At 44.0% G+C, this 20702-nt stretch overlaps 1 protein-coding gene across 1 annotated transcript in view; it reads right to left on the reverse strand.

Annotated features, from left to right (window-relative positions):
- Nucleotides 1-1343: 1343 nt before the first annotated feature.
- Nucleotides 1344-20702, reverse strand: part of LOC138981053 (pseudouridylate synthase 1 homolog) — a 28979-nt gene continuing 9620 nt past the window's right edge. Inside the window, exons 9-16 of the mRNA XM_070353856.1 lie at nt 20161-20239; nt 18798-18843; nt 15996-16089; nt 14110-14225; nt 8081-8155; nt 7182-7252; nt 5246-5390; nt 1344-4754 (exon numbers count right to left, since the gene is read on the reverse strand). Coding sequence (XP_070209957.1) covers nt 4500-4754; nt 5246-5390; nt 7182-7252; nt 8081-8155; nt 14110-14225; nt 15996-16089; nt 18798-18843; nt 20161-20239 — 881 coding nt within the window. The 3' untranslated portion in view covers nt 1344-4499. The remainder of the gene's footprint in view (nt 4755-5245; nt 5391-7181; nt 7253-8080; nt 8156-14109; nt 14226-15995; nt 16090-18797; nt 18844-20160; nt 20240-20702) is intronic.

Raw genomic sequence — 20702 nt, forward strand, 5'->3', positions numbered from 1 at the left:
AACTAAAAGATATTGCAATTTCAGTTTGCTGTTGGTTTGTTGTTCAAATTAGGTACAAGCTTGTTTGTTGCTCAAGTTCAAACCTACGTGTTGCTTCATCTGAGTTCTTGCAAGAATATTGCACCAAGGCTTTTATACTGTTAGCACCTGTTCATACAAGTAACTGCATGAGCACAGTAGAAGAACAATTCGGGATCACCTGGAAGGAAGCTCTTGTGTTTGTTTTTTTAAGCCTGATGACATTGCTATACGAATGCATAGCTGTAACAAATTAGCCTCCAAATACATGTTTAAAGCTTCCTTTTAGTCAGGCATTAAGCATCTTAAATAGGACTGGGAAAAAAACTAGATGTGCTGTTGTATTGGCCGTCACGTTCTTTTTTGCTCATTAATAAAATATTGTCCTAATATTTATACATAACACCTAAGATTGATATGTCTATTAATTATGACTGGTACATGTGTTTGCTACATTATGTTGGTTTCAAGGAAGGCAAAACCTATCATCATAACTGTGTGCTTGCTCTAATGTGCTCAACAGAATGATCAAATCAAGCTTTAGGAATCAAACTTTTTGTGTGCATCTTTCACTCTAAAAGAACATTTTTGTTTGTTTATTTGTTGCTTAACGTCCAGCTGACTACGCAGAGCCATATCAGGACGAGGAAGGGGGGGATGAAGGGGGCCACTTGTCAAGCGATTCCTGTTTACAAATGCACGAACCCATTACTTGTGTCCCAGCAGGCTTTAGTAAAACTAAATTAATACCTACTGGAAGATTACCAGTTTCCAGTATGTTAAAATAGGCTTAACCTATCTACTGCTGGACTTACATCAGAACACTAACAGATTAAACTATACATGAATCGCGAGACAAGCGGCAAGAGAAGAGATTTTTGGAAAAAATACAGGTGAATGAGCAAGAAGGCAGAAAAAAGAAAAGAATTCATGAAGAAAAAGAGAGCATGACAGGAAAGAGGAACCAAAAATCTACCTAACAGCAAACTAGAAAGCTCCTGCGGTTCCAAAAACAGGAGGGGCCTTTAATTTCATAACCGCAGTGCCCCACTGCGGGATAAAAGAACATTAAACATTTAGTTCAAAATACGTATGTTTGAAAGGCGTGTTTGGTTGTACACTTGTCTACTTTTAAATTATGTAATCTGTTGTTTAATTCTTGCAAAATTCAAATTTGTAATGACCACTACCATACACACACAGACACTGTCACACACACACACACACACACACAAACGCATACATGACAATACATTCCATGACAATAAAAATTATTCATTCATTCATGCATTATTCATTCACGCACACACTAAACAAGGATACTCTTCTCCATGTAAAACATGTCACATTTTAATAAAACCTGCATTCGTTATACAAATGTTCAAATCCCACCAGAAAGCCAAACTCACAAAACTGATACAATCTAATACAATCCAAAAACACTCGACATGGATGCACATTGTGACAATCTCTTCCATTATTGAAAACAGGACAGTTCCTGTTGTTGAGAATATAAAAAAGATGACATGGTCCATCCCTAACACTGCATTTTATCCAAAATAATTATTTTCAATGAAAGTGAGCCTAAAAAAGCAAAATCTGTTCATGAGAGTACATCATTTGGTCCAGGAACCCTGTGCCCATACATAAGGACATCATTTCCTATGCTTCCAGTACTCTACATTTCCACTGATAACAAGAGGCGAAGCCTTCAAGGCTCACGTAAGAAATCGACAAACAGTAACACAAACCCAATCACTCCGTCACACACACACACACACACACACACACACACACACACACACACACACACACACAGTAAGCATAGGTGACACTGTGCAAGAAAGCGAGACACTAGATCTAGATCTGTCTGTCTGCATGTAGCCTACTTACAGGGACACGACTGCCAACTAGTCTCGGCCCGCTCAAAATAGCAATGACCGAGACTTTCAGTAATTCCTTCGCGTGACGTCTAACCCTCTTACGCCATAATGTGACGTCTTCAAATGTTCAAGTTTCTACCACAGACATACATACATACATACATACGCACGCACGCACGCACAGACAGACAAAAGTTAGCATCGCATAGGCTACACTTACGTGAGCCAAAAACAGGAGCAGAATGGTCACATGATTCCCACAATCCACTTTCAGCAGATTTTGTCTGTGCAGTTCTCATTACTCAACATCACAGTCACACACCCAAAAAACACATTTTTTGTTCACTTCACATAATTTCTGTTAACTTATTTACATGCATGTAACTGCAACCCCCCCCCCCCCCCCAAAAAAAAAAAAAAAAAAAAAAAAAAAATTGCAATATGTAATCATGCACAAAATGAAACTTGTATGAGCATTGTTTGTGAGAGTTTTTTTGTTGGTTTTTTGTCTTTAAATTACTGGTAAACGTTCCAATAACTAACCTTTCTTGTATGGTCATTCTTGATTGTGGAACTTTAACAGTATCGGTTTCCGATTCCATATACAAGAACTTAACATAACTCTTGACTGCATGATCACATTCGGTTAATTTACTGTCTGCCGGGAGGCAGCAAAAGAAACTAACTTTTGTTCCCCTCACATAATTTCTGCTAAATGTAACTTTTTCACTCACTATAAAACATCACAGTTGACTGATCACATTTCATGCACCTACTGTCAGCATGATCCCCAAAAATGCTTTCTTTCTTTCTTTCTTTCTTTCTTTCTTTATTTGGTGTTTAACGTCGTTTTCAACCATTCAAGGTTATATCGCCACGGGGGAAGGGGGGAGATGGGATAGGGGAAAGGGGGGAGATGGGATAGAGCCACTTGTTAATTGTTTCTTGTTCACAAAAGCACTAATCAAACAATTGCTCCAGGGGCTTGCAACGTAGTACAATATATGACCTTACTGGGAGAATGCAAGTTTCCAGTACAAAGGACGTAACATTTCTTACATACTGCTTGACTAAAATCTTTACAAACATTGACTATATTCTATACAAGAAACACTTAACAAGGGTAAAAGGAGAAACAGAACCTGTTAGTCGCCTCTTACGACATGCTGGTTAGCATCGGGTAAATTCTTTCTCGTCCCAACCAATATGGGACTCCCCCTAACCCGCGGGGGGTACCCAAAAATGCTGCTGCTTCTTTTCGAACTCACTTGCCAATCTATATAACATCATGCTCGACTAATCACATTTCACTCATCTTCTGCCAAGGTCAGCCCCTTAGATGCTACATGTACTGCCTCCTGTATCACACAAAAAAGACCTGATTTCACAACCCTTCAGGAAGGTTCTGCTTACTCTTTTAACCATCTTCAAAACACAACTCATGCCTGATCAATGTTCCACTCATCTATACTGTCTGCATCAGCCTCTAAAGGCCCGGTCACACAGCCCAAAAGTCGCGTAAACGCATGAATCCCACACGAAATTCGATCCTTACGCGATACATGCGCGATTTGCGCATTTCATCAGTTTGTCTTACGTGGAACCTCCGTAGTTGTCCGCCGATGTTCGCCGGATCGGCGCTTTACGCGATTCCAGGTTTTGAGCAGCTCAAAACTCGGCTTCGAGTAAGAGTTTACGCAGTATTGCGCTGTTTTACGTAATTTCTGCGTAGTTTATCTATTTATTTATTTACTAAGGAGATTTCCATAGCGCATAACTAAAAGCACTATGCGCTTTACAATATCACTAGGTATAAGCACACGCAGACATACTCTGATTAAATAGAACTTAGCCTAGCAAGACATACTAAGAACACTAAACATTTGAGTTCATTCAAAAATAGAGAATTTGCGTCGTTCTTACGCGAACAATGCGCGAAATATGCGTGGAATATCAGTGATCGTTCGCGACTGTTGAAACGGGAATGCCAAGGCGCCGCAGTTGCATCAGTTTATATATGCGCGGAACGGACGTGCGCGCTGCTGCGCATTCCTTGCGCAGTTTATGCGCGAATCATGCGCGATACATACACAGTTCATTAGTGATAGTGCGCAGATTATACGTGGTTTTCCGTGGACCTTTGCGTGCCTATGCGCTGTAGTGCGTGGTTTGTTAGTGATTTTTGCGTGATCTTTCCGTAGTTCTTGCGCAATTTATCTGTGATTTTCATCGCGTAAATCAGGGAAAATGGTCAAATTCTCGATCGACAAGCACGCACAACCAAATTTTATGCGTGATTCATGCGTTTACGCGACTTTTGGGCTGTGTGACCGGGCCTTAAGATACTGCTGCCTCCTGTATAAAAAAAAAGAAAGACCTGATTTAACTTCCTTTACTTAGTTTCTGCTAACTCGCTCAACCATCTTCAAAACATAACCCTCGACCGACCATACATATTCATTCATCATACACAAGTATCTATATTGTCATACATATTCATTCATCATACACAAGAATCTATATTGTCATACATATTCATTCATCATACACATGAACATGACTTGTATCGTCATACATCGTCATTCATGCACCATGCCCCTAAGATGCTGCTGCCTCCTTTCCAGCTTCCTCCTTTTCTGGCAGTTCCTTAGCTTCTGAATCCTCAGGCAAGTTTGTCTGGCATGGTGTCTGGTCATCAGCTTTCCCCTCAGCAGCTTGGTCAGACTTTGTTTCTGCGGTTGTCTCTGTCGCACCAGCATTACCCGTCTGTGTTTTGGAATCTGCATCAGCGCTGCTTTCTTCAGTAATGCTGCCTTCAGTAATGCTGCCTTCAGCAGCTGCTGCTGAAGCTTGCTGTAATGAAAAAGAGTTGAACATATAAATAGTACTTTGCACTGGTGTTAATGCTATCTGTGCAAAGGTTTAGGAAGTATTCATTCTGACAAGCCTTGAACGTATTCCTGAAACCCTGAGAACAAAACATAATACAGAGAGAGAGAGAGAGACAGACACACACACACACACACACACACACACACACACACACACACACACACACACACACATGCATACTCACACACACGTACACACACACACGTACACACACACACACACACAAACACACATGCATAATCACACACACACACACACACACACACATGCATACTCACACACACACACACACACACACACACACACACAAACACACATGCACATGTCAACCTCCCACCTCATAACCATAAAACAATTTTTTCAAATTATTACGAAGACACAACATAATCATACTTGCACACATGTGGAAAGGAAAGGGAAAAAGACAGCAGAGAAAAACCTTTTCAAATCACCTTTTCTTTGTCGAGTTGGTTGAGTAGGCGTTTGGTTCTCCACCAGTTGGGGTCTTTCTCCTTCTCTCCATCGGGAGGCATGTCTTGCTTGAGATCAATGATGTCAAACTTATGGTACTGCAAAGTGGCCAGCCACTGGAACATGCTGGTATTAGTGTTAAGGACAAATAAAATGAAAGGACTCGTGCATGGGTATATCAGTATAGACAAACGCATTCTCACAGTAAACAAACATGCATGCAAACACACACACACACACGCACAAGAAAGAACAAGTCGCGTAAGGCGAAATTACTACATTTAGTCAAGCTGTTAAACTCACAAAATGAAAGTGAACGCACTGCATTTTTACACAATGACCGTAGTCCGCCGCTCGTGCAAAACGCAGTGAAACTGACAAGCCTGTTTAGCGCGGTAGTGGTTTCGCTGTGCGGCATAGCACGCTTTTCTGTACCTCTCTTCGTTTTAACTTTCTGAGCGTGTTTGTAATCCAAACATATCATATCTATATGTTTTTGGAATCAGGAACCGACAAGAAATAAGATGAAATTGTTTTTAAATCGATTTCGGAAATTTAATTTTGATCATAATTTTTATATTTTTAATTTTCAGAGCTTGTTTTTAACCCTTTCGCTGCCAATCAAAACTTACTTATGTGCATTCCTGATTGCCAGGGAATTTTGGAGTTCGGGGTGTAATAATTCACAAAAAATTCTAGTTCCAAACTGGCAGTAGGTAGGTAAGTAAAACCTTTATTATTTTTAAAGGAAATTGAACCAAGAATCTGTTTTTAGTGTCTAAACATGGAAATGATAATTAGTTTGGCTTATAATGATGTTTAAATATGAACTTTTGAAAAATCTGTCCGGCGCATCTTCCGGTGCCTGTGGATCAAACAGGTGGCTGTTTTGCTTGCTCCAAGAAAGGATCATAATCACTGTCATCTACCTGTTTCCAACGAATCGTCCGAAAGAAGATCTCCCCCTTCCCCTGTCAGTATCCATAATCATTTGCACCGCCTGTAGCGTCAGTCCGTCTTTGTTTTTCCCTACTAGGGCCCGGTCGACTGTCACCGTTAGCCATTTTGACGAGTCGAGCTTTCTCGCCCCTTTCCTGCCCGCCAAGGCCGAAAATAGCCTTCAGACGCAAAACCGCGTCACCATTTATGTTTATTCATGAGAATGAGGTATCCTACCAAGCCATTGGCTGCTATTTGTGTGTCAGCAGTGACGTAGCATTTCTGGAAAATTCCTGAACGGAGAAGACGGGTTTACCCGTCCTAAGGCGCTGCGGCTGCACAAGCGCATGACGGGTATACCTGTCACAAGGCAGCCAAGGGGTTAATCCAAATATAACATATTTATGTTTTCGGATTCAGAAAATGATGAAGAATAAGATTAACATAAATTTGGATCGTTTTATCAACAAAAAATAATTACAATTTTCAGATTTTGAATGACCAAAGTCATTAATTAATTTTTAAGCCACCAAGCTGAAATGCAATACCAAAGTCCGGCCTTCGTCGAAGATTGCTTTGCCAAAATTTCAATCAATTTGATTGAATAATGAGGGTGTGACAGTGCCGCCTCAACTTTTACAAAAAAGCCGGATATGACGTAATCAAAGATTTTATTGAAAAATGAAAAAAACGTCCGGGGATATCATTCCCAGGAACTCTCATGTCAAATTTCATAAAGATCGGTCCAGTAGTTTAGTCTGAATCGCTCTACACACACACACACAGACAGACAGACAGACACACTCACACACACCACGACCTTCGTCTCGATTCCCCCTCTATGTTAAAACATTTAGTCAAAACTTGACTAAATGTAAAAACAAGTAGCATCCTTCTCACACACCTCCCCCCCCCCCCCCCCCCCCCGCCCCCCTTTAAAAAACTAACAGAATGGTTTGTTCAGCCCACTAAGGATACACGCTCTCTGTTGCTTCAGCCTTGGCGATGTGTTTCAAGACATGCTCCTCCTTGAACTGGTCCAAAGTTTCCTGTAAATAACAAAGTTAAAAGCTGTTACCTTGCTTTGAATTCTAGCATTGTGGTTCTGTAGGCTCTCTAGTGTAAACAGACTAGTCTGGCCCCTACGATGGCTTAACAAGCAAGTAAGCATGAAGCATATAATATAGCAAATAAACAATGGCGACTGCACGTGAGAGCGAACAACAAAAAGACCAAAGAGCACTGAACTCACGTTAAAATGACCAACACAGAACAAATAGCGGCGACGTTTCGACCTTTGGGTCTTCTTCAGGCACATAGTCAAACCCCAAGTTTAGGACCTCCAAACCGGCACGGTTGGCCAAGTGGTAAGGCGTCTGCCCCGTGATCGGGAGGTCGTGGGTTCGAACCCCGGCCGGGTCATACCTAAGACTTTCAAATTGGCAATCTAGTGGCTGCTCCGCCTGGCGTCTGGCATTATGGGGTTAGTGCTAGGACTGGTTGGTCCGGTGTCAGAATAATGTGACTGGGTGAGACATGAAGCCCGTGCTGCGACTTCTGTCTTGTGTGTGGCGCACGTTAAAGCAGCACCGCCCTGATATGGCCCTTCGTGGTCGGCTGGGTGTTAAGCAAACAAACAAACAAAAGGACCTCCAAACATTTGAGAAAACCAGGTCTTGAAATGGAAGAAGTGTTTAAATGAAGGTAATGAAGGTAAAGAAGGTAAATCTACACAATGCAATTAAAACAAAATCTGGAAAACTAGGGTTTTAAAAGTGTGTGGTCTTCAACCTGGGGGTGTGTGGTGGGGGGGAGGGGGTGGAGAACTTAAATGGAAGGTTCCACTTGATACTGCATTGCCTGTGAATGGATCTCACCTGATATTTGTCCCAGACAAGAGGTACGTGCATGCCGTCTGTGCCAAATTTCTTATTGTAGCCTGCAAATTCCAGCTGAAATAGCAGAAAGGTGATGCATCTATATACTGTAAGAAAGATGTTTAATCAAAAATTTTAATAATAAATTTTCATTTGATTAATATACTTACCCAATTCACATATATAGCAATTTACTTCAGTTTAGTGCTAGAACGCTGAAAACTACGCTCCACCCTGGTAGGGGGGGGGGGAAGTAACCCTAAAAATAGAACAGCCTTGGCGGTCACATGACAACGCCAGGTCAAGGTTACCTCCCAATATGCATTGCGCATGCGTGTTCTCGCCGCCATCTTATTCATTCGCTCGAAGCGCCCTTTTATTTTCAGGAAATCTAAAGCGGGGTAGGCGGGAGGGACTTTACCATGTGAACTGGGTAAGTATATTAATCAAATGAAAATTTATTATTAAAATTTTTGATTAAATTACATATCTTATCCCAATTCACATATAGCAGATTGCTAATTAAGGTGGTGGGGTGCTCACCTATGAGCTAGGCAACAATTGCCCTGCTGCTACCATCGCTGGTAGCGCCTTGGTACCGTCCTGTCGCGCACTGGAAATGTCACGCAGGTAATAGTTGATGAAAACATCCTCCGATCTCCAGTAGGCAGAATGGAGGACCTCAGATAATCTTCCTGACCTTAGCACAGCTAAGGAGGATGCCCAGGATTTTGCCTCATGCGTCCTTGCCAACGTTAGAGGGAGAACTGACTGCCCCCCCCGGCCCAGTCTCCCGGCCTGAGTGCGTCTCTGACTGACGCTGGTGTCTCCATTGTGAACTTGATTTGTCTCAGAAATCTGTTCAGGGGAGACACGTCTAAAACCGGGCGCCAGCCCCCTGAAGCCTTCGGTACCACAAAAATTATCCCATAAAAACCTGGGGAGTTGTAGTCCGTTACTTTGTCTATCGCCTCCTTCTGTATCAGAGACAAGACTTCTGCTTGTATCGCTGTCTTTGCTTCCAGCTTGACGGGAAACTTGAACGACGGTGAGACTCTGGTTAAGGGAGCTTTGCCCTCCTTCCAGAGTAGCCTGAACCCCGAACGCACTATACCCACTATCCACTGACTGTTTACTTTTAGCAACCAAAGTGGGAGGGCCTTTGACAGGCCGCCTGCCACCAAAGGCGTGGTGGATGCATGGGCTAGTGGTTCGGGGACGCATCATTGGGGGTGTGCTTTGCGTCCCGACCCCCTTGAATTGCCGAAAGATGGCTTCTTCTTAGGGTAAGGTGCGCCTCTTCCCCGTCCTCGTGAAGAAGAGCTGGCTTGTGTTTACCTGCCCCTATTCGCCGAAGAGGCAGAAGGTTTAGGGGATCCGTAGCTCTTGCTCTGAGGCTTAGGAAAGCCGTGTTGCGCTATCTTGGCTAAAGCCAAATCCCGATCGTCGCGGGTTTGCTTGTGGAGCGCGTCGAGTGACGGTTGTCCCAACAAGGCACCCTCAGTGAAAGGGGATAACTTGAGAGCTTTAAGCGTGGCTTTATTTTGGATCCTCGAACCCGAGAGAAACGCTGACCTGAGCGTGTGCACGGCATGAGCATAAAGCTGCGCAGAAAGACGCATTTGTTCGGCTGAAACTTTGGCCAAAGTAGCGAGCAGCGTCGTCACATCCTTTTCACTCGCGTCCTGTCGAAACTCAAACGGTTCCAAGGACGTAGTGATAGAACGGGAGAGGGACCTGAGTAGCGTTTCCCAAAGAGAAGCTAACTCTAGGTTGTATCTCCCTGTTTCCTCCAATGCTACGAGAGCTGACTCTGTATAAGGAACAGCTCTATCCCTACTGTAGCCATCCTCCCTGAGTGTCGCTAACTCCGGTGTAACCGGAAGTGGAGCACGTGGTAGAGAAAAAATGTCTAAGAGATTGTGTGGCTTAGAGTTCAAAAAGAACTTCCGGGCAGCAGCTTGCCCAACATAAGGGGTTGGCTGTGCGGAGGCTAGCCACGGCTGTGCTAACTCTGGTGCCGGACTGTGCGCTGATAGCAGAGGCACTGTGTCCAAGGGCACATATTCCGACCGGGAATTCTTAGCCAGAATCTTAGACATCTCATACGCCACTGGGGGAGATTCACGAAACTTAAAAGTTTGTTTTTCTCCCTGTGTTGCGCGAAAATCTCTGACAGCAGAAGGTGGTGGTGCAGACAAGCTTGTTGTTGCCACCACTCCTTCCTCAAAGTATCTTGAAGCTACCTGTGCCGCCAACGCTACTGCATGGGGAAGCTTGTCTGGTAGCCGGAAATTAGGATCTTCCTCAGAAAGGGAAGCCCCGTATTCCGCTTCTCCTTCCGGCACGGAAGTGCCTGCCGGAAATTCGCCGCCATATTGACTGTCATAGTCATACACAGTGTCATCCGGAAGAGAGGTACTGTGTGAGGCATGCCCTCTACTCGTATCCTCTCTGGAGAGAACTTCCTGCCCCCTGGGCGGAAGTGTGGAGAGCTGTGCTAGGGATGCTTTCGTTGAGCAAACCGGCACTTGCGTGTCTCCTGTTGTAAGTACAGGCCCCTGCAAGTCGTGATGCGAGCAAGTTTCCTGCCTTAATTACAACAACTTCCTGCCCCCTGGGCGGAAGGGAAGAACGCTGTGCTAGGGATGCTAAGCAAACCGGCACTCGCGTGTCTGCCGTTAAGAGTACAGACGATTGCAAGTCGTGATGCGAGCAAGTCCCCTGTCTCTTAACAACTTCGCGCTCCCGTGGCGGAAGTTTGGACCGCTGTACCAATGTTGCATCCGTATAACAACCTGGTACTTGCGTGTCCTCCGATCTAAGCACAGACGCCTGCAAGTCATGCTGCGAGCAGGTCCCCTGTCTTATCACGGCTTCCTGCCCGGCGCCAGGCGGAAGTAGGGAACGCCCGTGCGTATCTTCCTGTGGGACAGTCACAGTACCTTTAGTGTAGCTGCTGAATCCGGAAGTGGAGGCATGGTGAGGGAAACTCTTTCCGTCTTCACCGGAATGTTGTTCAGTGTGAACGTCGGCCGACGTAACAGTGGCTGACGGCGCTGCCTTAACCCTCGACCGAGAGCGATCGTCCACCGTTCTTGCATGAAGAGAGAGCAAATGTTCGCTCGACGAGCGCAATTCTGACGAAAACATGCACCTCATTTGATCGCTAAACGTTGCAAACATTGCTGACAAATCTTCTTTCTCCGATGCTATGCTAGCCTTAACCGGCGCTGTCTTGCATTCTTGCTTCAGCGCCGGCATTATCGGACTCTTAGGATTGTCAATTTCTACCGTGAAATTATTCTGAGAAACTGGCTCGAACACCGTAACTGTAGGTTTAGAACCCTTGGGCTTCTTAGCCGCTTTCTTAGATGGAGACTCTGTATTGGCTACCTGTCTAGAGCTGGGTTTCTTCTTCCCACTGTCCGCCATACTGGCGTTAGTCTTGCAGACGAAAGTAAACAAAGACTAACTCGTGGCAAACGAAAGCAAATACAACGAAAGAAAATGGAAAAATCTCACCCAATCTCAGCTAGGAAGCTAAGATACAAACGAAACCAGGGTGTAGTCTGCCAAAGAAGCAGAGGGCTAACAAAATAGCCAGAGCGTAATCCAAACACGTCCTTAGACGCTATCGCTGAAGAGTAGAATGAATAAGATGGCGGCGAGAACACGCATGCACAATGCATGTTGGGAGGTAACCTTGACCTGGCGTTGTCATGTGACCGTCAAGGCTGTTCTATTTTTAGGGTTACTTTCCCCCCTTCCAGGGTGGAGCGTAGTTTTCAGCGTTCTAGCACTAAACTGAAGTAAATTGCTATAATTATGTGTTGGGATAAGATATGTAATTTAATCAAAGCTTTACAAGACAAAATTGTTACCTATCACTTTAACACACCACAATGAATTTAAGCCACTTAAAACATCAGAAAGGTAAAGCATCACCAGTTTATTTTAAATAAGAAGAAATTGTTTCTTTGCATGCTTAGTAACACACAATGATGATGTTGAAATGTCATGCCACCATTTACTCACATTTATACAGTCGTTTCGCAAATGAGATCTACCTCTTTGTGACTTTATAAAATATCTAATACATGTAAACTTGAAAGAGAAATAGAGAGTAGCTGGAATATTGATTGTTCGAAAGCACCCATAAGAGTGCGTGCCTGCATGTGTTCTGGAGTATGTGTTTATTGACAAATGCACTTATAATGACCGTATCAAATGGAGTGTTGGTGGTAATGTGTGTTGGTGGTAATGTGTGTTGGTGGTAATGTGTGTCAGGGTGTGTAATGTGTGTCAGGGTGTGTAATGTGTGTCAGGGTGTGTAATGTGTGTCAGGGTGTGTAATGTGTATCAGGGTGTATAATGTGTGTTGGTGGTAATGTGTGTTGGTGGCAATGTGTGTCAGGGTGTGTAATGTGTGTTGGTGATAATGTGTGTCAGGGTGTGTAATGTGTGTCAGGGTAATGTGTGTCAGACTAATGTGTGTCAGGGTAATATGTGTCAGGGTGTGTAATGTGTGTCAGGGTAATGTGTGTCAGACTAATGTGTGTCAGGGTAATGTGTGTCAGGGTGTGTCCGACCACAAATTCATCAAGCAAACAAAACAAAAACAATACAAAACAAACAAAAGACAAGAAGAGCAAACGCTCGATCGAGTCACTTTCGCAGTTCTGAATATTATATGAGGCATCAGATGGACAGGAAGAAATTGCTATTCACAACACAATGAGTCACGTTCACATAAAATTTGAGCCCGGTCACTTTTATAGTTTCCGAGAAAAGCCCAACGTTAAGTTGTGTGTTGCCGAACAGAAAAGGCTAGTTATCTCCCTTGTTTTTCTGATAACGTTCGTAAAAGGCTACAGATGTAAATACTTTGATGTAAAGAATAATCCTACAAAGTTTCAATCACATCCGATGAACTTTGTCAAAGATATAAAATGTCTAATTTTTCCTTTGACGCTGACCTGTGACCTTGAAAAAGGTCAAAGGTTAACGAAACCATCGTTAAAGTGTAGAGGTCATTGGAGGTCACGACTAAACAAAATATGAGCCCGATCGCTTTGATAGTTTCCGAGAAAAGTCCAACGTTAAGGTGGTGTCTACGGACGGCCGGCCGGACAGACTAACACTGACCGATTACATAGTCACTTTTTCTCAAGTGACTCAAAAATGAAACAAAACAAACAATCTTAAAGGCATACTAACGCACTCCCGTGTTTACAAAGTGTAGTTTGCCCACAATCGATGTCAAACGCACCATAAGACCATATAATGACGATACGTCACCATGCGCGGACCATAATACATAATAATAATAATAATAATGCAAACTTTTATAGCGCTATTCTAGAAAAATGTCTACTCTTAGCGCTTTACAATACATACATCGACCAAGCATACTATACACGCACAGGCAAAGAAACCGACCAAACATAACCAACAAACTATACATGCACAGGCAAAGAAAACGACCAAACATACAATACACGCACAGGCAAAGATAACGACCAAACATAAACAAACATACTATGACCAATCATAACCAACATACTATACATGCACAGGCAAAGAAACCGACCAAACATAACCAACAAACTATACATGCACAGGCAAAGAAAACGACCAAACATACAATACACGCACAGGCAAAGATAACGACCAAACATAAACAAACATACTATGACCAATCATAACCAACATGCATTACAGCTTGTTCTAGCCTCTGAAAAAGTGAGGATGTCAACAAAGCCGCGGTGTTCTCTCCCTTGCATCAACGTTACATGTGTTGCCAAATCTATAAATAGGACGATCCAGATCAAAATGAAAATTCAAATATCTCAACATTTAAGGGGTCCTAGACCACAATATTTTGCAGGGAACTTAATTTAGTCTGTCTCCAGCTGTTGGTAAAGCAATTAGCGTGTATAGTCATCGAGTACATATGGCTTTAAGCATCCACAAACACAGTCATGCCCGACAAACATAATCTGCAGGTCACCACACAAACAACTGACCTCTTGCAAAAACAGGCCAGTACCAGGGGCTTTCGGAATGTCCACCTTCAGTGGTCCCCATGACTTGACCAACGCCTCGTCGCCGCAGTAGCCACGCACAATGGAAATCATCAGGCCTGCATGAGGAAAACAACACAAAGTTAAGACAAATACAATGCCCCCCCTCTTAATGACCCAACAATTTAAGACGTCTTGCCTTTAAAGAAACTGCTTTCTCTGCCCTCCTGTTATTAACCTCTATAAATTAACACTTTAAGACTTCTTTATTAAAACCTGATTTTCTCAGATTTGTTTAGGTCTCAAAATGGGGGTATCCCTGTACATGAACTCATAATTCCCAAATATCACTTCGAACACAGGGTTTCTATGTCTCCCAAATATCACTTCCAACACAGGGTTTCTATGTCTCCCAAATATCACTTCCAACACAGGGTTTCTATGTCTCCAGTAACCGGCACGGTTGGCCTAGTTGTAAGGCGTCCGCCCCGTGATCGGGAGGTCGTGGGTTCGAACCCCGGCCGGGTCATACCTAAGACTTTAAAATTGGCAATCTAGTGGCTGCTCCGCCTGGCGTCTGGCATTATGGGGTTAGTGCTAGGACTGGTTGGTCCGGTGTCAGAATAATTTGACTGGGTGAGACATGAAGCCTGTGCTGCGACTTCTGTCTTGTGTGTGGCACACGTTATATGTCAAAGCAGCACCGCCCTGATATGGCCCTTCGTGGTCGGCTGGGCGTTAAGCAAACAAACAAAATGTCTCCAGTAGAATGATCATGTGAATAGATACCTTAACAGTACTGATCCTGTTTCTTACAGATAGTAAAAGTGTTTCCCTCTGATCTCACCTGCAATTCTGTGCAAAACACAATAAGATGTTTGACAATTTGTTGACAGACCAGCTTTTTTGTTGGTCCAAAGGGAGCATATCATCTTCTGTTTCATCTTTATCGACCGAGGTCGGTTATTAAAAGTGTCATTAAAAAAATGTGTGAGCTTGTCTATCTGAATGATTCGCTTGTTTGTCAAAGTTATTTTCTTGCAATCGCAACTCTTCATTAGAAACGGTCAAGCTGGCATTTTATGTAAAAAAGGATATTACAGGCAGCAGATATTGAGATCACAAAGGTGCAAGCACTAGGAAGGAAAAACACAACAGGAGGCACGTAGTGACCTACATTCATCACAGGTTTGCATGCACTCATTTGCAATGCTGAACAGAAGTAAAGGCTAACTGTCAGGGTTTTTTCTTGAATAAAAGATATTTCTGTACCAGTCCACAATTTATACAGTTCTCCCCCTGCAAAAAGATAGTCTTAAAAGTGTCTGAATAGGAAAATGATCACATATAAAAGATATATAAATCCCTACACAAGCACAAATATCCATAATCTGAAGAGATAAAATACTGCATTAAAACTGCTGCAGAGCAAACTTCCTTTTATGATAGACTTCCCCCTCCCCCCCCCCCCCCCCTAAAAATACACCTCCCATCCCCCTCTCTCCACACCCACCTCTCACCACCTCCACCCCCCACCCCCCTCTCCCCCCCCTTCCCCCCCCCCCCCCCCCCCTAGGACCGTGCTATCTCAATGTGTTGTCACTATGTCTGTAACTTTACCTTCATTTTCAGATCTCCCCGGTTTTTACGACCTGATATTAGCGGTTTGGGGAGGCACTAAAAGGGGGCTTGCACTTTACCACCACAGCTCCCACCTGAGACACGTGAACGTCTGGACTCACCCCCACCACCCCTGGACTCACCCCCACCACCCCTGGACTCACCCCCACCACCCCTGGACTCACCCCCACCACCCCTGGACTCACCCCCACCACCCCTGGACTCACCCCCACCACCCCTGGACTCACCCCCACCACCCCTGGACTCACCCATCATCTTTCTGATGTGATGCAGCATGAAACTCTGCCCTTTGATTGTCACCACAGCAAATTCTATACCGTCCCTGACAAACGGCTCTCCACACTGGAAGCACAAGAGATCTTCAATCACATATTGCATTATAATTTATATGACTTTTTTTTTCTCGGAACAGGTAAGGTAAGGTAAAGAAAGTACGGTAATATCATATAGTCCTTAACAAAATTCAGGTTGCTTTCTCCCTGAGGAAAAAACCCAGCCACATACACTAAGGGGTGACCCATTTTTTCACCTCTTTCCTGCATTTTGCTATGTTCAAGTTTTACAACCCCTGAGACTTCATTGTGAACCTTGGATCTTTAGCATGCGCAAGACATTGCACACAGGGGTGTTCAGACACCAAGACTATGCACACAGGGGTGTTCAGACACCAAGACTATGCACACAGGGGTGTTCATGAGACACCAAGACTATGCACACAGGGGTGTTCCGACACCAAGACTATGTATACAGGGGTGTTCAGACACCAAGACTATGCACACAGGGGTGTTCAGACACCAAGACTATGTACACAGGGGTGTTCAGACACCAAGACTATGTACACAGGGGTGTTCAGACACCAAGACTATGCACACAGGGGTGTTCAGACACCAAGACTATGTACACAGGGGTGTTCAGACACCAAGACTATGTACACAGGGGTGTTCAGACACCAAGACTATGCACACAGGGGTGTTCAGACACCAAGACTATGCACACAGGGGTGTTCAGACACCAAGACTATGCACACAGGGGTGTTCAGACACCAAGACTATGTACACAGGGGTGTTCAGACACCAAGACTATGTACACAGGGGTGTTCAGACACCAAGACTATGCACACAGGGGTGTTCAGACACCAAGACTATGTACACAGGGGTGTTCTGACACCAAGACTATGTACACAGGGGTGTTCAGACACCAAGACTATGTACACAGGGGTGTTCAGACACCAAGACTATGCACACAGGGGTGTTCAGACACCAAGACTATGTACACAGGGGTGTTCAGACACCAAGACTATGCACACAGGGGTGTTCAGACACCAAGACTATGTACACAGGGGTGTTCAGACACCAAGACTATGTACACAGGGGTGTTCAGACACCAAGACTATGTACACAGGGGTGTTCAGACACCAAAACTATGCACACAGGGGTGTTCAGACACCAAGACTATGTATACAGGGGTGTTCAGACACCAAGACTATGTACACAGGGGTGTTCAGACACCAAGACTATGCACACAGGGGTGTTCAGACACCAAGACTATGTACACAGGGGTGTTCAGACACCAAGACTATGCACACAGGGGTGTTCAGACACCAAGACTATGTACACAGGGGTGTTCAGACACCAAGACTATGTACACAGGGGTGTTCAGACACCAAGACTATGTACACAGGGGTGTTCAGACACCAAGACTATGCACACAGGGGTGTTCAGACACCAAGACTATGTACACAGGGGTGTTCAGACACCAAGACTATGTATACAGGGGTGTTCAGACACCAAGACTATGTACACAGGGGTGTTCAGACACCAAGACTATGCACACAGGGGTGTTCAGACATCAAGACTATGCACACAGGGGTGTTCAGACACCAAGACTATGTACACAGGGGTGTTCAGACACCAAGACTATGTACACAGGGGTGTTCAGACACCAAGACTATGTACACAGGGGTGTTCAGACACCAAGACTATGCACACAGGGGTGTTCAGACACCAAGACTATGCACACAGGAGTGTTTAGACACCAAGACTATGTGAAATAAATCCCTGATCTAACCCGGGTATTGTACCCATCCAATAGCAACAAACTGTTTGTAAAGCCAGTACACTACCAACTTAGCTACAGACCGGTCTATCCCAGAACACATCCAATTACCCTGACACTTTAAAGCTATTCTAGTAATGGGCGGTTCTGGTGAGGTCATGCCCCCTCTATCTTTCGGCTGGTAACTGGCGCCACCTCGCGGCAAGATCACACAAGAAAGGAAAACAAACTTGCATTGGTCCCAAATAGCATATCGGTTTGGTAACAGTTCGTGTGTAAGTCGTGCATTTTATACGGTAAACAGACAATGGTCGATTCTGGTGGTTATTCCCCTTCTTTCTTTCGGCTGGTAACTGCCGCCACCTCGCGGCAAGATCACAGGAGTTGTCTCCCGTTATCACCCCAGAAGCGCTCATTATAACAGAGCATTCGTGCGTAACTTTGAAGACATTCCCGCCATCATCTACCCAGTCAGTGAATAATGTTCATTCCTTTTTCTTTCATTTGCTTTTTCTTACACTCCAGCTCCCAAGTCTCTCCTTTCATATCTCCACAGCCTTGTCAACTCTCAAACAGAAAACAAACAAGAGGCGAAGCCTTCAAGGCTCACGTAAGAAATCGACAAACAGTAACACAAACTCAATCACTCCGTCACACATACACACATACACACACACACACACAGTAAGCATAGGTGACACTGTGCAAGAAAGCGAGACACTAGATCTAGATCTGTCTGTCTGCATGTAGCCTACTTACAGGGACACGACTGCCAACTAGTCTCGGCCCGCTCAAAATAACAAGACTTTTAGTAATTCCTTCGCGTGACGTCTAACCCTCTTACGTCCTAATGTGACGTCTTCAAATGACGAAATGTTAAAGTTTCTACCACAGACATACACACGCACGCACACACGCACGCACAGACAGACAAAGTTACGATCGCATAGGCTACACTTACGTGAGCCAAAAATCAGATGTCATTAAATACTTACCTCAAATGAAATGATGTACCTCTTGGAACTTGGATCATTTGGCTTTCTGTGCAGCGACACAAATGGAAATTGTTATTTAGAAAAAAAACTGGATGAAAGTAATGCATTTTTTTGGCAACTGCTTGCTGCTTAACAAACAACATACAGTCAATTCCGGTTAATCGGCCATCCGGATAATCGGCTAATTCCGGATATTCGGCCAATTTTCCCTGGGACCGAATCTTTTCTTCATAGTTATGTGTTAAAATGTTCGGTTAATCGGCCACCACAAAAACTTAGCACATCGGCTAAACGGCCACCTCACACTTTTCACGTTCTTGTGAGTGGTTCAATGATCATTACTCACATGACAGCACAAAGGTCTGCCAGTGAGTTGACTGAGTTTACACACTGTGATCGAAACAACTGACAGTCAAACACTGACTTGCTTGTGTCGAAAGCCTCTTTGCACAAACCATGGCGACGAAAAGGAAAGACTACAGCGTCTTGGAAAAACTTGAATTCTTGGACAAAGTGAAAGGATATCCGCCTAACACATCAAAATTGCAGCTTGCAAATCAGTTAGGGGTCCCAAGAAAAACCCTTTGTCGATGGACAGCTTGCAAATCAGTTAGGGGTCCCAAGAAAAACCCTTTGTCGATGGATTAACGACGAGGATCATCTCAGGAGTGAAGCTGTAGGTGGACGCTTGTCTGTCTCAAAGAAAAGGAAAAGAGGGGGAAAAGACGAGGCATTGGTTGATTGGTTCAATATGCCCTGGAAAATGTCTTCGGGGAAGAAGAACTGCATTGCCTGGACGTTGTCTGTGCTGCAGTGAGGAAACGTGCCAGTGCCAAACAGAAGCAGGCGACACTGGACACATTCTTTGGAGACATGTAGAGCACATATGCCAATGCACAAAACTTCCGCTTTCCGCTACCATAAGTAACTTCCAACATCCAACATTTTTGTTCTGAGGAACTTCCCGATGCGATGTTCGGCCACTTCGGATAATCGGCCATAATTCAGTCAGTCCCAAAAGTGGTCGATTAACCGGAGTCGACTGTACTAAAATGATGCTAAATGCAGCAAAATACAATGAACAAAAAAGAGAAGAAAATGTTCCACTTTTATGTAACATTTTGATGGACAATTAAGTGTTGTTGTTTGTATTGTTGTTGTCTTTAAGCAATCTTTACAACCTAACTGCAATATTTAAACTGCAGGCTCAAGACAGCCAAATTGCCGGTGAATTAAACACTCAAATAACATTTGCTTATGGCTGGCCCTTTCAGTTTACTTTACTCTCCATCAAGACAAAGGCTGTTTTACAGATTTCATCAAATGTGTAAGTGCCGCACTGCTATTGAATGTGCATACCAACCTTCCTGAAGTGAAGTTGTGAAAGTTGCGAGTGCCCACAAACTTTTTCAGGACTTCATTGACCTTTTCAATAATGCCAGCTGACCAACAACAACAAAAGAAAGAAAACTGGGATAAGTACACATACACCGATACAGTCTTCATTTTCATTCATAGCACAAGGGAGCTTGTATCAGCAGACAATGGACTTAATACGACATGCAAGCGAGAAGTTTTAACTAAGATTTAAGACAGAGAGGTTAAATGGTAAGATATGAGCACTAAGATTATATAAAATTAAAAAAACTGCCATAAAAGTTCAAATTTAGGCTCCATCCATGCATGTGCGTGCATGCGTGTGTGTGTGTGTGTGTCTCTGAGTGTGTGTGTGCGTGCGTGTGTCTCTCTGAGTGTGTGTGTGTGTGTGTGTGTGTGTGTGTGTGTGTGTCTCTCTGAGTGTGTGTGTGTGTGTCTCTCTGAGTGTGTGTGTGTGTGTGTGTGTGTGTCTCTGAGTGTGTGTGTGTGTGTGCGTGTGTCTCTCTGAGTGTGTGTGTGTGTGTGTGT

The sequence above is a fragment of the Littorina saxatilis genome, linkage group LG12 (genome assembly GCF_037325665.1).
Source record: "Littorina saxatilis isolate snail1 linkage group LG12, US_GU_Lsax_2.0, whole genome shotgun sequence".
Taxonomy (NCBI): domain Eukaryota; kingdom Metazoa; phylum Mollusca; class Gastropoda; order Littorinimorpha; family Littorinidae; genus Littorina; species Littorina saxatilis.